Source organism: Protopterus annectens, chromosome 3.part0, assembly GCF_019279795.1.
Source record: "Protopterus annectens isolate FY-2018-M chromosome 3.part0, PAN1.0, whole genome shotgun sequence".
Classification (NCBI taxonomy): domain Eukaryota; kingdom Metazoa; phylum Chordata; order Ceratodontiformes; family Protopteridae; genus Protopterus; species Protopterus annectens.
In genome coordinates this window covers 862,773,894-862,790,112 of record NC_056731.1, presented here as the reverse complement: position 1 = coordinate 862,790,112, position 16,219 = coordinate 862,773,894, and the positions used below count along the sequence as shown (strand labels likewise).

General features: G+C 38.9%; 1 protein-coding gene across 2 annotated transcripts in view; it reads left to right on the top strand.

The window, feature by feature from the left end:
• The window catches only part of GMPR (guanosine monophosphate reductase), a 1,135,646-nt gene that overhangs the window by 293,000 nt on the left and 826,427 nt on the right, over positions 1-16,219 (top strand). For both annotated transcript variants that reach the window (XM_044065201.1, XM_044065200.1), the window contains exon 2: positions 14,535-14,654. In XM_044065201.1, the coding sequence (XP_043921136.1) occupies positions 14,535-14,654 (120 nt within the window). The remainder of the gene's footprint in view (positions 1-14,534; positions 14,655-16,219) is intronic.

The window sequence follows — 16,219 nt, the reverse complement described above, 5'->3', positions numbered from 1 at the left end:
CCTTCGTCATTAATTCTACTAACATGGGGGTCGGGTAGCCTCTATTGGAAAACAATTCATAAATTTTGTCCATTTCCAGTAAAAAATCAGCAAACATAGTGACCATCCTGGCTGCCCGGACCAATTGTCCTTTCACGATGGCACGTTTTTGGTGGTGGGGATGATTACTCTCAAATTGTAGATAACTATTAGACCACATAGGTTTACGGTAAATCTTGGCCACTAAATATCCGTTTTCGGATGATTTAATTAAATCAACATCCAAATAAGTGACCCTCTCTTTGTGGTAATCCCAAGTAAACCTCAAAAATTCAGTTGAAATGTTGAAATCATTGACCAAGCCCTCAGCTACCTCTCTATTCCCTTCCATGATAATGAAAATATCATCCAAAAACCTCGTGTACAGATGTACCTTCTCTGATATAAATGGATGATTGAACACAAAATTGCTTTCCCATGATGCTAAAACTAATTTAGCTACACTCCCCCCACATGGTGACCCCATTGGGACACCTTTTATCTGATGATAGTATTTCTGATTAAAAGTCACAAAATTACAAGTAAGAATTATATCCAAAGTTCTCTCACCATCAATATCTCATCCATGGGGGCACCTCTTGCTAATAACCTTTCCTCTACCCATTCTACTGCTATATCCTGGGGTATTGAGGAATACAAATCGACCACATCTATAGTAAGAAAAACATCTTCTGGTTTAAGAGTTAAAGCATTCACCCTTGTCAAGAACGACCATGAGTCCTTAGAAATATGTTGTCCTTTACTAATAATGATCAGGGGTGACTTCCCTTTTATGGATTTTTGTTCTATCATGTAATAGCTTTCTCCTCTTAATATTGTAAAGTTTGTTAATGGCTGGGGTCCCACCAGACTGGGCGCTTTGCCCCTTTGTGGAAAGAAGAGTCTTGGTTTTATTTTGGGATTGCCTGATCCATGCAGTCCTGGAGAGGTGTTCATAGAGCTGCGCCTTTGTAAGCGGCTTCCCGCGAGCTTGGGTTGTGGTTTCCTCTGACTCAGGGGCCTTGAAGGATGTACCTCACCACCAGTCTTGAAGTAGTTAATGAAGCTCTCTTGCTTTTAGAGAAGTTCTTCACTATGGTCTTTGTTGTTTGGGGTGGGGGATGTGGATGTGATCCAGTGAGATTAGTTTTATGATCAGATCTCACCAATGAGGATATACTTCCGGTTGGTGGAGCATTTTGTCCCCATGTTTGTGACGTAATGAGATCTATAGTAGTATATTTACTCCTCTCGTGGGAGACAGTGACTAGCTGTTCCATGGCATTTGAATTCTTATGAACTCCAGGAACCGTTGGGCTAGAAAAGTTTAGGGCTTGAGTAATGTTCCCAGTCTATATATTCGGGTAAGTTGAAGTCACCCAATATGATGGTGTTTGGAGATACATTTATACCCTCCAGTGTCTTCAGGAAGGCTGTGTGTGGGGTTCCTGAGTTTGAGAGGGTGGCCTGTAGCATGCTACAATTTGTAGAGCAGTTTTGCCTATTGTTAGTTGCACCTGGATGGTTTCTCGAAGCTTCTATGCTAGTTGCCACCAACTCCTGGAGGGTGTGGTATCCTTTTATAGCTATGGATACACCCCACTCCTTTGTGGAGTGGTCCGGGTTTGGGGCCGGGCGCGCCCATGATATGAGGTAAAAACCTAATAGTGCGAGGGGTGCTCTCAGGAGCCTTCGGAACCAGGTTTTCGTAGTTACAGCACGAACATCGAGGCTTGTTCTCCATGAGAAGGATTTGCAGTCTGCGTGCATTTTGAAGAATTTAGACTTCTGGCATTGAGCCAGCATTACCCTCAATTTCTTCCCATTTTGTTTTCTAGGGTGGTAGGTTTAGAATTTGAGCCTTGCCTAAAAGGCACTATGGGGGTGGCTTGAGCCTTGTAATATCCGAGGTCAGGGTGACGGGTGCAAGCCGTCCCTTTGCTTGAAACAGCGTGGCTTGTCAGCTATGTCATCCCAGGCAGATGCTGCGAGCACTGGATCCCTTTGAATGACACCATGCGACATTAAGCCAATTTGTTAAAGCTGATCATCTTGGTTCTCATATATTGTGGCATCATTCTTGGTGAAGGAAGGATACTGCTCAGGGTTAGGGTCATACCTGCCTGGGCTAAGCATAATCAGAGAGCTCCTCTATGTGCTCTTCTTTTCATGCAGTCCTAGGGAGAGTATCGCTCTCAGGGTCGTTCACACCAGCATGGACAATGACTGTGTCCATATTTTGTACTTGCTGTGGAGTGACCTGAGTGCTTTGTGTTATGTAGGCTGGATTCCTAGCGCCCGATGAGTGCAACTTCTGTGACCCTCTCCCTTGTTCAGCTCTGGTGAGTGGGACGTCAGTGTAAGTTCTGACTATGGGAGTCACCTATAGCGACAAAATATGTTTGGTGTTGTATTTGGCCTTAAGGGCTGTGGACTGCTTTGCACACTGCTTTTTGTGGTTTATGTGTTGCTTTTGGGGTGTCTTGAGGTAGCAGTTTGTTTGGTGTCTGCTTTAGAGGCCTCTCTGCTGTTTAGGTAAATTCTTTACTTCAGAGCCTCCTGAGTATGTCTTTGTGTGTTTATGTGTTTGATTCAGTGGGAGTGGTAGCATTATGTGAGGCTGGTTTTGTGGTGTGTAGTTGCCTTCTCCTCCTATCTGGTCTTGCCAGTCCTGAGTTGAGAGAGCTCAGCCTCCAGTTTGGCTAAATAGCTGCATCTCTCGGCATAGGCGTATTTGTGTGTTATGTGGGAGGAGGAGAGGTTCTCCTGTGTACATGAGGCAGTGCTATAACATTGCCCCTCAAGATTCCCAGGTGATTCACCAGCTGGACCGGAGAGGGAGATTGACCGGCATGACCTTTGGACATGCTAGGAATAATATTGGGAAAATCCTTAATTGAGAAACAAAGGGCCAGTGGGGAGTGAGGGGTGTAGTGCTTTTTAATTTTTAGTGCTGGACTTATATAATTGCTTTAGTGAGCAAGGTGCCAGGTAACCCAGGTGCGCAATGTGTTACAAGTAACTAAAATGCAAAAACGACAAACAGTAACTTTTCTTTTCAAGTGAAACAAGGAAATAAGTACAGTAAGCTTAATGCAGATATCACTTTATGATCACAGAAAGCGCTGGGAGAAGTTGCGTATTACAGGGTGAATTAGCTATTTCGCAGGGAAATAACAAGCAAAACAAACAACAAGTATATAAACAAAGCTAGATTCAGTAAGGCCTGGATCCTGGTCTCATGATAGAAACAACAAAACAAAGAGATGAACTCAATTTCAGTAAAGATACAGTCTCGAATATATTCAGGCACTATAAACCTTAACCAGAAAAATTTTCCAAGCTCAGAAGGGCAGAGTCCAGCCTCTTCTCCCAGCCAAGAGTGCAGTCCACCTTAACCTTTCTTAATGTAAAATAACTGGCCTGAGCCCAAGTGCCTAAAACCAGAACTAATACACTTGGACACTGGGCTCTCAATCAACACGGTTCCCAACTTAGAAGGATGAAAGCTACCTGTCACCTGCCACCACAAAAAGCTTGCCACAAACCTTCCTAATGTAAAACAACTGGTCTGAAGCCCAAGTGCTTAATCCTAAAAAGTTACTTGAATGATAGCTACACTTTTAATTCAAGTTACAAACCAAGCTTATTTAATAAATACCATTGAATACTCTTTTAGAGAATGTCTGGATTAGTGCTCAAGTTATACTGTAAACAAAGCTAGATCCACAGGCCCCACGAATCCAGTCTATGCCACAGGCAAAACAAGGCGCACTCAACTTCAGTAAGAAACACAGTTCAGATATGCATGCACTATAAGCTTCCTTTTAACCAGAAATTCCCCAGCAGCTCAGAAGGGCCAGAGTCCAGCCTCTCCTCCCACAAGAGTGCAGGTGACCACTCTAACCCTCTTAATGTAAAATAACTGGCTTTGGAAAGCCCAAGTGCTTAAACCAGAATTAATACACTTTTTAGAATAACAGACACTGAGCCCTCCAATCCAGCAGTTCTCAACCTAAGAAGGATGTAAGCTACCTGTTTCTTCTGCCACAACAACAGTGCAGACCACAAAACCCTCTCTCAGTGCAAAACAACCTAACTGGTCAATTCGAAGCTTCTCCAAGTAAGTTTTAAACCAAAAAGGCTTAGAATGAGTTACACCAAGCAGTAATAAATACAATTGAGTATTTTAAGATGATGCAAAAGTAAAAAGAAGTAGGTAAAAACACAAGTACAGTAAAAAGCAGATGAAATTTTTTTTTTCTGAACAAGTGCTGAGATCAAAGAAACAGATTTGAGTGCTGAAACTAGAAAACTGGCTATAGTTACAAGAAAAAAAAAACAAGCTAGAAGGCTTCCCTCAAACACAGAAGGGCTTGGGGCTCAGAAGCCTAAGCAAATAGTCTGTACCACTCTAACAAGAAGGGCAGGAAATAAGCTTAATTTTTTTTTTTTCTATTTCCCAGATATACTCTTTTGTACACACAGTAGGAGTGCTCTGAAATCAGAATATGCAGTCTCACCTGCACCTCAGTTGAGTGAGCAAATGAGATGGGCCCAGAGGCAGGCTGGAGGGGTGAGCAGCAGTTTCAAGCCACTTCAGATTAACACCAAAACAAAAACAGGGCGGGTGGGTGGGAATAACTGAAGATCTGCAAACAAGATCGGGGGAGCTCTCCTAGTGCATGATGGATAAGGCTTTTTAGCCACAAGCTAGTGGAAAACCTCAAGCTTTTGTATACAGGCGAAGTCGGAACTGAGGATCGGTTCCGAACCCAACCTGCTAAGAATGAAGGTGAGATTTGCAACACACATGGAACATTATGGTGAGTACATAACTTCTTTATAATCCTCTTGCTGGTAGCACTTAGTTAATTCCAGTCCTACTGTTTCTGATAAGGATGGGAAAATGATTTGATAAGTATGGGGAAAAGTTATGCTTCTGCCATACATTGATTTTCAAGAATTTTTATTCGCACATCAGGCTCATATGTTAAGGTTTATTCTTTTAATTTCAAAAGTATAAAACATGTTTTGCCTGCATTTTCTTCTTGTGAGAAGAAATCGGCTTTAAATAATTGAATTTCTGTTGTTTAAATCACTACGCATTGTATACAGTATGTGTATGACTCTGCTGAAACTTCTTCCAGGGGCAATGGCGACTGGTACTGTTTTGAGGAGGTTTGCATGGCTGCATTCTCAGAACCTGCCATATTATGTTAAAATGAGATTTTAAATTCTCCTTTGGATAGAGATCCTGTTTTTGGCCTCTCTACTGCAGAGGTGATCAAAAAGTGTGATGAAAAGGACAAGCTGATGCAGGGAATTTTCAGCCCTCCTTTTCCAAATTTTCAAAGGGATTTTTTAATTCCTCATCCAGTTTTAGTAAGAAACAAAATAACCAGTCTCAAAAAAATGCATGTAAACTGGTGTTTAAGAAGAAATGGCAAGGGGCTCCAAGGTTCTGGAAACTTCCAAAATGAAGGATAGCTGAATAAGTCAGAATGACTTTTTTCCAGAGAATTTGCCCCTCCCCAACACACACACACACACACACACACACACACACACACACACACACACACTGGCACCCTGTTTGTCATCCAGAAGGTCTGAATCTCCCCTTTTCTGTGAAGATGATTCATTATTGATGGCAATGGGAGGAAATTCCTCCTTTCCAGGGGCAGTTTCTCATCCTACAGACTAGACTCTTTTATTTCCACTTGTCCTTTATCACATGCTGTCCCAGGGAGTGATAGAACCAGTTCTTGCTTCCTGGGTGGGAAAGGAGGTTTATTCAATGATGTTTTTAGTGCCAAAAAAGAAAGACAATGCTTGGAGACCAGTTCTGGATCTTTCTTTCCTAAACTTGTTTGTGATAGTGCCCACATTCAAAATTATATCACTTCACAACCTTTTACCTCTTTTTCTTCAGTCATTTTTCTTGGTAATAAGATTTAAAAGATGCTTATCATTGCATCCATAGTCATCCAGGTTTCAGGATTTTCATAAGGTTTTGTATGTTTAGATCTCATTGTCAGTTCTTTGCCTTACCCCTTGGATTATCCACTGTACCAAGAGTGTGTACATAGTGTCTAGCTCCAGTTATCGCTCATTGCAGGCTACAGGATATCCACATTTTCCGTATTTAGGTAACCTGCTTATCTTTGCAGAGCCTTTTTCAAAGCATCAGAAATCTCTCTCTCTCTTGCGTGAGAAATCTCTTACACAGACTGAGATTCCAAGAGAACTTTCAAAAGTCTCTCTTGACTCCTTCTCATAGGACTGTGTTTCTGGGATGTGAACTAGATACCACAGTTCAAAGAGCCTTTCTTCCACATGAAAAATAGATCTAGATCTATTTACAGAGTTTTCCACTCTGAATTTTGGTCACTGTGAGGGAATACCTTATGATTTTGGGCATAATGGCTGCTATGATTCTCATGATGCCCCTAGCAAGATTCCATATGAGAAAGATACAGTGGTATCTAAAGAATCCTTCGTTCTAGCACCAACACCTTTTGTCTTTTCAAATTCCAATGCTGAGGTTTGTCAGAAGAGAAATCACATGGTGGACCAATAGATATCCATAAATCCAGCTCTCTCCTTCTTCCTCCCTGTTCCAAAGCAGCCAGTCACCACAGATGTGTCAGACTTTGCTTGAGGAGCAGTTTCTAGAAGGATAAAAGGGTAAGGTGTGTGAGACACCAAGGAAAGATGCACATAATTATATAAAAGATGCTTGTCTTGATCAGGGAACACATTTCTCTGAATCATCTTTTGTCCCCAGGACCTTTTCAAGTTGTTGTAGACAATACCACAGTGATGAGGTATATCAACAAGCAAGGTGGAACCGGGTTGCACCCACTTTGCATGCTAACCATGTTAGTTTGGAATATAGCTTCACAGCACAATCTCAGTCTGAAGACATCCTGCTTTCCGTCAGAGCAAAATTGTGTGGAAGACAAGATAAGCTGGACAAGTGCAGACCCTCATGAATGGAAACTAGATCAGGGATCTTCCAAGATTTGATCCATCTGTTGGGAGTTCCTCAAGTAGACTTCTTTGCATCCTCTCTGAACAATCAACTGGAAAGATTCTACTGCAGGACTCTGTGTAAGAAGTCCTGGAAAACAGATAGCATTTATTTTCCTTGAACAGGCATGTTCCTGTATGCTTTCATCTTTTCCACTAATATTCAATGTACTTCTGAAGATTCAAAAAGAGTCCCCCAAGATCATTGTAATGGCTCCCTTCTGGTCCAGGTAACCATGGTACTCCCTTCTTTTGGAAATGTCCAGGAGCAGTTTCCATAAGGCTCCTCACAAACTGGATCTACTCACATGAGAACACAGGTGTTTGATACAACCCGACACTAATCAACTTCAGAAGAATGAATAGGTAGAGATAAATGCCTCAGAACCACACAGCAAAGGAAAAAAAGTCCTGAATTCAAAATTTGAAAGTTTTAATTATAAAAATCCTCGTGAGCGCTTTTGTTTATTAAAATATAAACTTCATCAGACAAATAAGTAAAAACATGCAAAGTTTAAATGATGCATACTTATGCGTTATTGGATGAAACATTAAGTGAAAAATCATGACATCATCACCACAAATTTAACCCTTCTCTCCCCAGAACAAAACCTGTAATTCTTACATTGGTTTAAAATGTACAAATAAATACATCCATGTGCTTAATAGTGGTATGAATTACCATTAACCACTAGGATTTTTGGTCACTTGTCTACAATTTTATTTCTTTCTAAAGCCTTAAGTTTTAACACTGGTGTCATAGAGGTAATCTCATTGATGCCTGGCCATTTATGCGCTCTTAACAAAATCTGCCACCTCAGTTCCTTTAGTTCTGAATAGAGGCCCCATGGTTTCCTATCAACCATGTCAACATGATCTATGGCCATGAAAGAAAAATCGTGGTCAGTATTTGTGCTAATATGCCTAGCCAGGGCATTATTAGAGTTATTCTTCCTGATGGCATACATATGCTCGTAAATCCTCTGGCTGAATTTCCTGTCTGTCTTACCTATGTAAAACACAGGATATAGGTTACACTCAGCCAGATATATGAGCGCTTTGGAAGAACATGTGTATTTACTTTTGATTTTATATCTTACAGCATTAACTTCAAAAGAATTACCCACCTTCACTTTGTGGCACCAGTGACAAGAACCACATTTGGAGGTGCCTAAGTGTTGATGTTTAGCTTTAAAAGGTCCCCCAAATTCGTACCTTTCCTGTATGTTATACAAGGTCTGTCTCCTACACTGTCTTTAATTTCCACATCCTCCATGAGAATGTCCCAGTTTTTTTGAAAAATCATCTTCAAAATATTAGAGCTTATTTTATAAGTAGTTATGAAAGACCTTGTGTAAATTACTCTATCCTTATCATGCACATGGTAATCAAAAGAAATCTCAGATGTATGAGTAGATACTAATATTTAATTTCTTTGGTAATTGGTGACATCGCTTGTCCGTAAGTTGGTAACCAAGTCTGGTGGAGTAATATGAGAACTTATGCTCTGAATACCAGACTGACTTTCACCTTCCAAAACAACACCCACTATCGGTTTGAAGTGTCCAGAATGTATTTTACTAGTCACTTCTTCATATATGTTGTTAATTAAATCAATTGCATAAGCTCTCCTCAAGGACATTTGTTTCAAATTTGTGCATTCCAACTCAAAATCTTCGTCCCTAGAAACTATCCGAGCCGCTCTTACCATTTGGCCTTTTATGACCGACCTTTTCTGGTGCTCCGGGTGGGAACTGCTGTAATGAAGAAATGAGTTGGAATACATCTTTTTTCTATGTATATTGGTAGCATACAAGTTGTTACTTAAGTTTTTGAATAAGTGAACATCTAAATAATCCATATGTTGACTATCAACTACCCAAGTAAAGTGTAGAAAAGGAGTGGTAGTGTTGATGTACCATAAAAAGGATTCTAATTTTTCTTGGGAACCTGCCCATATCAAAGCAATGTCATCTTGGTATCTATAGTACAGTTTGATGTGTGGATGATATATAGATTTGTATATAAACTACTCTCTCTCCCAATGTGCCATGACTGCATTAGCAAATACACCCCCACATGCTGAACCCATGGCTACAACGGTCAGTTGAAGATAGTATTTGCCATCAAAAGAGAAAAAAATTTTAACAAAACAATTTCCAACAGTTCTAAAATAAGATTGATTTTCTCTTGATGGATTCTATGTTCGAGCAAAAATTCATTAACCCAATCCAAACCTACTGTATGTGGGATAACAGTATACAAGTCTTTCACATCAGTTGTTACTAATAAATCATTTTTGTCAAAAAACAAATTATTAATATGTTGTAAAAATGTCCAGGAATCCTTGCAAATTTGAGACTCACTTGCTAACACTTTTTTTAGTTCATAATCTACATAGTGAGCGCATGCTGATGAGATAGAGCCTCTTCCATCCACAAGGGGCCTCATGGGGGATCATTGAGGCCCTTGTGGATTTTGGGTATACCGAAAAATACTGGAACTCTTGGAGTAATGATATTTAAATAGTTATATAGTGAAATATCGAGTCTCCTTTCTATGAGCATGTCATTCAGTTGTCCAGAAATTCTTCGGTAAGCCCCATTCAATTCGTTAAGTGAGACCTCTCGATAGTTTTCACTACCAAGCATGCGACACAATTTGTAAGTGTAAGTCTCCATATCCATAATTACAACCCCTCCCACCTTTATCAGGCTTCATAATTCTTATATCCTGTTTTTGTAATGATTTCAGACATTTAATTTCTTGTTCACTGATATTAGAATCACATGATGTTACAGATTTAGTGCATTTCTGCAAGTTGTATAAGTGAAGCTCACAGAGCTTCTCATAGACAGCTAGCCTAGGATGTAAAGGGGGGTTGCAGGTGGAACTGATCTTAAAAATGTTTTTGTTCATGTTTCTTTCTGTACTACCATGGATTAACTGTAGGTTCAATTTCCTTAAGTATATTTTCAAATCAATGATAGTGTCTACTACATTGAATTTCTTACTGGGTATAAATGTCATACCTTTAGATAATAAATCTACTGTTGTTTCCCCAATATGTAATACAGTATAATTGTACACAGCAAAATCTCTCTCTCTATTAAAAACTACATCACATGAAAAATCAACAATATTGTGCTCTGAAGAGGCTTGGATGGTTTCTAGGGACGAAGATTTTGAGTTGACATGCACAAATTTGAAACAAATGTCCTTGAGGAGAGCATATCCAATAGATTTAATTAACAACATATATGAAGAAGTAACTAGTAAAAGATATTCTGGACACTTCAAACCGATAGTGGGTGTTGTTTTGGAAGGTGAAAGTCAGTCTGGTATTCAGAGCATAAGTTCTCATATTACGCCACCCGACTTGGTTACCAACTTACGGACAAGCAATGTCACCAATTACCAAAGAAATTAAATATTAGTATCTACTCATAAATCTGAGATTTCTTTTGATTACCATGTGCATGATAGGGATAAAGTAATTTACACAAGGTCTTTCATAACTACTTATAACATAGACTCTAATATTTTGAAGATGACTTTTCAAAAAACTGGGATATTCTTGTGGAGGATGTGGAAATTAAAGACAGTGTAGGAGACAGACCTTGTATAACATACAGGAAAGGTACGAATTTGGGGGACCTTTTAAAGAAAAAACATCAGTTAGCTAAACATCAGCACTTAAGCACCTCCAAATGTGGTTCTTGTCACTGGTGCCACAAAGTGAAAGTGGGTAATTCTTTTGAAATTAATGCTGTAAGATATAAAATCAAAAGTAAATACACTGGTTCTTCCAAAGCGCTCGTATATCTGGCTGAGTCCAACCTATGTCCTATGTTTTACATAAGTAAAACAGACAGGAAATTCAGCCCGAGGATTTACGAGCATATGTATGCCATCTGGAAAAATAACTGTAATAATGCCCTGGCTAGGCATATTAGCGCAAATACTGACCACAAGTTTTCTTTCATGGCCATAGATCATGTTGACATGGTTGATAGGAAACTATGGGGCCTCTATTTAGAACTAAAGGAACTGAGGTGGCAGATTTTGTTAAGGGCGCATAAATGGCCAGGCATCAATGAGATTACCTCTATTACACCAGTTTTAAAACTTAAGGCTTTAGAAAAAAATAAAGTTGTAGACAAGTGACCAAAAATCCTAGTGGTTAATGATAATTCATATCACTATTAAGCACATGGATGTATTTATTTGTACATTTTAAACCAATGTAAGAGTTACAGGTTTTGTTCTGGGGAGAGAAGGGTTAAATTTGTGGTGATGATGTCATGATTTTTCACTTAATGTTTCATCCAATAAAGCAGAAGTATGCATTATTTAAACTTTGTATGTTTTTACTTATTTGTCTGATGAAGTTTATATGTTAATAAACAAAAGCGCTCACGAGGATTTTTATAATTAAAACTTTCAAATTTTGAATTCAGAACTTTTTTTCATTTGCTGTGTGGTTCTGAGGCATTTATCTCTACCTATTCATTCTTCAGAAGTCTGATTTATTTGTTCGTTTACTAATCAACTTCAGTTGACCACCTGGATGATCGGGACTTAATTCCTTTTACACATCTCTTTGACATGCAAAATGTACTAGTGAAGGCAAGAAAACTGCTACTAGAAAGTCATATATTAGTATATGGAAAAGGTTTTCTAGATGGTGCCAGCAACATATCCAGCACCCATGTAGAGCTAGATGGTCTCTGGTTTTAAAATATTTTTGTGAGTTACTTTTCTACGGCCTCTCTTACTTCTCTATAAAGTTTCATTTACCAGCCATTTCAGCATGTCTGCCCATTGATCCTCCTGTTTCAATGCAGTCTTATGTGAAAATGTTTTAAAGGAGGTTTTGCATAAGAGGCCTCTAAGAAGACTGGTAGCCCCTCCTTGAGATCTTAATTATGTGTTAGAGAAGGTACCACTTGCTCAATTTGAACTAGCTAACCCGGCTGACTTGAGGTTCTTAACTTGGAAGACAGTTTTACTGTTTGCTCTAACCTCTGCAAGAAGAGTATCTGAGTTGCAAGCTATTATGGTGAGTCAACCCTACCTCATTTTCTACAGAGACAGGGTTTCTTTGAGAACTAATCCTTCTTTTGTAACTAAAGTGGCATCCAGGTTTACTTTAAGTCAATCAATCCATCTCCCTGTCTTTCTTCCTGAACCCAAAATGAGGAAGAAAGGATACTCCATACCTTGGATGTCCACAGACAACTCAGGTACTGTCTTGGCAGAATTTAATCTTTCAGATCTTGGGATTATTGTGAAGATAAGAAGAAGGGACAAACTGTGACAAAACAGACTATTTCAAAATGGTTGTCTAAGGCTATCACCTTTTGTGGTACTTACGTATTATCACAATCACATTTGAAGTCTGTCTACACAGGCCACTTTCAGCATGATCATAACATTTTATCATCCCAAAACATTGAAAGCTGTATAATAAATATTTCAGTACAAATATTAAAAGCAGAACATTTAAAAGGTGTATTTTAAATGCTTCTTTAACAGATGTCTGTCGGCATTTCCATGGGGCATACAGGCCAAAGGGTCACGGCATACGCATTAAAGGTCCCATTTTTCTAGTATTTCTTTGACTATGTATTTTTGGCATGTAAAGCGCTGAGGAATTAAAGCAGTGTGCCACATTTGAACTTCATGATGCTGTGTCATGCAAGTAAAATTCTGCATGATAACATTGCCAGTAGTTTGCATAAGCAGAAGCTTAAGTCATCAAGATCTGGCATGTGAATCATGCAGACCACTTTAAACAGGTTATTTACCTGTAGTTATAAGAATGATGGTTGTAGTAACATTGATTTCTTGTCTTGCTCCTGACGTGCATCTGTTTATGTAATTTATGAAACTACTTCATTATGCTTTGAAATAAAGAGAAAAATGTCTCATAGTGAGGTTTGTATTTGACAATGTCCATGTTATTAGTCTGAGACTTGAAACATATGACAGGTGGTGCCTACTTTTGTTTTAAAACTGCAGAGAATAAGTAATTTCTGGCATGTATGTGTCAAGTTGCTTTCCAAAGCTTGGCGACCTTATATATCACACATTCCGGCAGGATAATGGCTTGTAGATGAGATGTTTCTCTTGTTCGGAATGTGGTTGAGATAATACGTAAGTACCCCTTTTATTGTACTCACCACAGCAAAACTAATCAAGGCAGGGTCAAGACCCTCTCTACCAGGGCTTAATTTATGGATTTTTGGAAAGGGTTTAATTCTAGAAGCATTCTAGAAGCAGCAATTTAGTCCTCTGTACATACTTTTACAATGCACTATAAGCTTGATTTCTTCTCTACGTCTAGATCAGGCTTTGTTAGAACCATTATCCAGGGGAAAACAAGCACAGGATCACAGCACCTCACAGGACCACAGTAATCAACAGGAATTATAGCGGCAAATACCCAGTATACTAAGTAGGGACAAAAGCGCTCAGATTAATAAATTTACATTGTTTATCCTGATATCATTGTATTCCATCCTGGATTTTACTACAGATGTCCAGTTTGTGATGGCTGAATTTTTGACTGCAGTTAAGTGATTCCTCCACTCATTTTTTTTTATCATACGGATGGTCGCTTTGTTTTTAAATTCACGGCAATTGCTGCTATAATTCCTAATGATTACTGCATTCCTGTGAGGTGGTGTGATCCTGTGCTCATTTTTTATTGGTTGGTTTGTGTTTCCTAGTTCCTAGTTCCTAGTTTATAACCATTCTCCAGGGGCTCCTGTACTCTTTTCCTTCCACTTTCCAAATATAGTTAGCTGTGGTAATCAACCCATATAGCTAAGGCTACTGCAGTAGTGATCAATATGATGAACATATTATTGTTGTCTAAGTAAACTTACCTAACAGTAGATGTTTGAATGACCACTGCTGCAGTAGCTGCCCTCTCTGGCCATCCCCCTTGTTTTTGATATGCTGTTTACATCAGGGTGTGATTATTTATTTTTTGTTCTTGTTAGCATTGTCCTTTCAGGACTTATCCTCTCTCTCCCTGTTGGCAGGAAAGCTCTGAAGGGCTTGGCACCCAACCTTGTCTTTTAGTAAGCTCAGCTCATGCTGCCTGACAGTTTGGGTATGTGGAAGGTGCTCTGATGCTTTGGAAGCTGACTGGCTGTTTTATCTTTGTGAGGATATAGCCTATATATTAAGGCTACTGCAGCAGTGATCATTCGAACATCTACTATTATGGTAAGTTTACTTGCATAACTGTATTTTCTGTGCCATGGATGTGAAGCAGGAAAGTAAAATTGGATAAAAAAGTGGCATTTGCTGCTTGCCTAAAGGCAAGTGTAAAATATATCCAATAAGGTTAACAGTTGATTTCATGAATAAGCAAATTTAAATTGACATGCAGAAGCAATTCAAAAAGCAGTGTAATATTTCTGTTGGCTGGTTGCTTACTGTCACTAATTTGCATTAATATTTTTTAGGTGGATCTCAAGCGGACATTTACCTTTCGCAACTCCAAGCAGACTTACTCTGGAATTCCTATCATGGCATCAAACATGGATACAGTAGGAACTTTTGAAATGGCAGTTGTTCTCAGTAAAGTAAGTAGCATCAATGCCATTTTGTTTAAATATTTTTTTTTACTTTTTTGACTGGAAAAATAATTTGAGGTAGCAGGGAGAGCAGTATATTCTGTTCAAAAAATATTAGCCTTATAAGTCTGTGCTCTATAAAAAAAAATGAAAATGTTCTGAACTGTTCATACAACATATACCTGCATTTCAAAATAATTAGTCTATAACATGTATAGCAGTACCTACTGTCATTTAAGATTAAAAATTTCTACAAAAATAATCACTTATTGCAAAATCTTAGTTCATCAGTTATTGTTCAGCCTGTACTTTCAAAACTAAATCCATGGAGGTATAAAGGAGTCACTTCAGTGGATGGGCATATCTTGCTGAAGGTCTGTTACAAAGTTCTGTATATTTGCACTGCAATGTATTGAGTTACTCTGGCAATATCAGTTTTACTGTATTTGTTGTCTGTAATGCTTTTTTATCCCTTGATCATAAGGTCTCCGTCCTATTTGCAGTATTTTCCTGTTCATTCCCTCAGAGGCAAGAACCTTACTGCCCAGATCAAATATTGAGAATGGTGCCCGCATCTGCTCGTGATTAGGAGTTTTCTCTTAAGATATATATATATATATATATATATATATATATATATATATATATATATATATTTCCCTTATGAGTAATGGCTTAGTGTGCAGTATGGTCTGTGAGGGTGTGGCCTGTGTTTCTTTGAGTGATGAGAGTCTGGCAGAAATCTTTTTCCCACCTGCCCACCCTGTTACTATTCTGTTCTTACATACCACTGTATTTCTAGTTGCCTGCCTCTTATGTTAATTTGGCCATATATCTCATTTCCTCTCTGCTTTCACTGGCTTGTGTGAGTAAGCACAAAATTATCATTTTGTGAAATCACTCCCCTTCAACAATTTAAATTTATTGGCCATCCTACTGTATTCCATAGTACCAGAATACAAAAGTGACCACCCCCTTTCAATCTATCTTGCTGTTTTAAAAATAGTGACTCCTCACTAAAACTTAACTTTTTAGACAGGTAAAACTTAAGTTACCTACTTTCACATCTAACTTCTCTAGTGCACACTGCAGTGTTTAGGATAAACATTTTTTCTCATCTTACCTTTAAGCATCCCTGTGACTAGCACTTGCTCTAATACCTGCTAGAAAGCACTAGGAAGCCTTAAACTGATACAAGCACTCAACTCTCCTTGTTAATAAGGAGAAATTAATCATAGGCATTAAACAGCATATAACTGCAAAGTACCTTGCTAAGGTAAGGAAAAACAGCTCTTATACTTTACAAAAAAAGCACCAAACCAGGCATGTCCAAGGGTCAGCTTCCGGTGATTTCTCCTGTGCACCTGGTGAATCTGGGCATACTGAGGCAATGCAGCAATTGTCTCATGTACACAGACAACCCTGTCCTCCTACCACCCAACACTACAACCTGTGAGAGATGCACTTACATAGTCAAACTGGAAGCAAAGTTCTCTCCACCCAAGATTGTGCTAGACAGTCAAGAGGAGAAGGTTAACACCCGCACTACACCTCAAGCAACACATAGCCCTTCT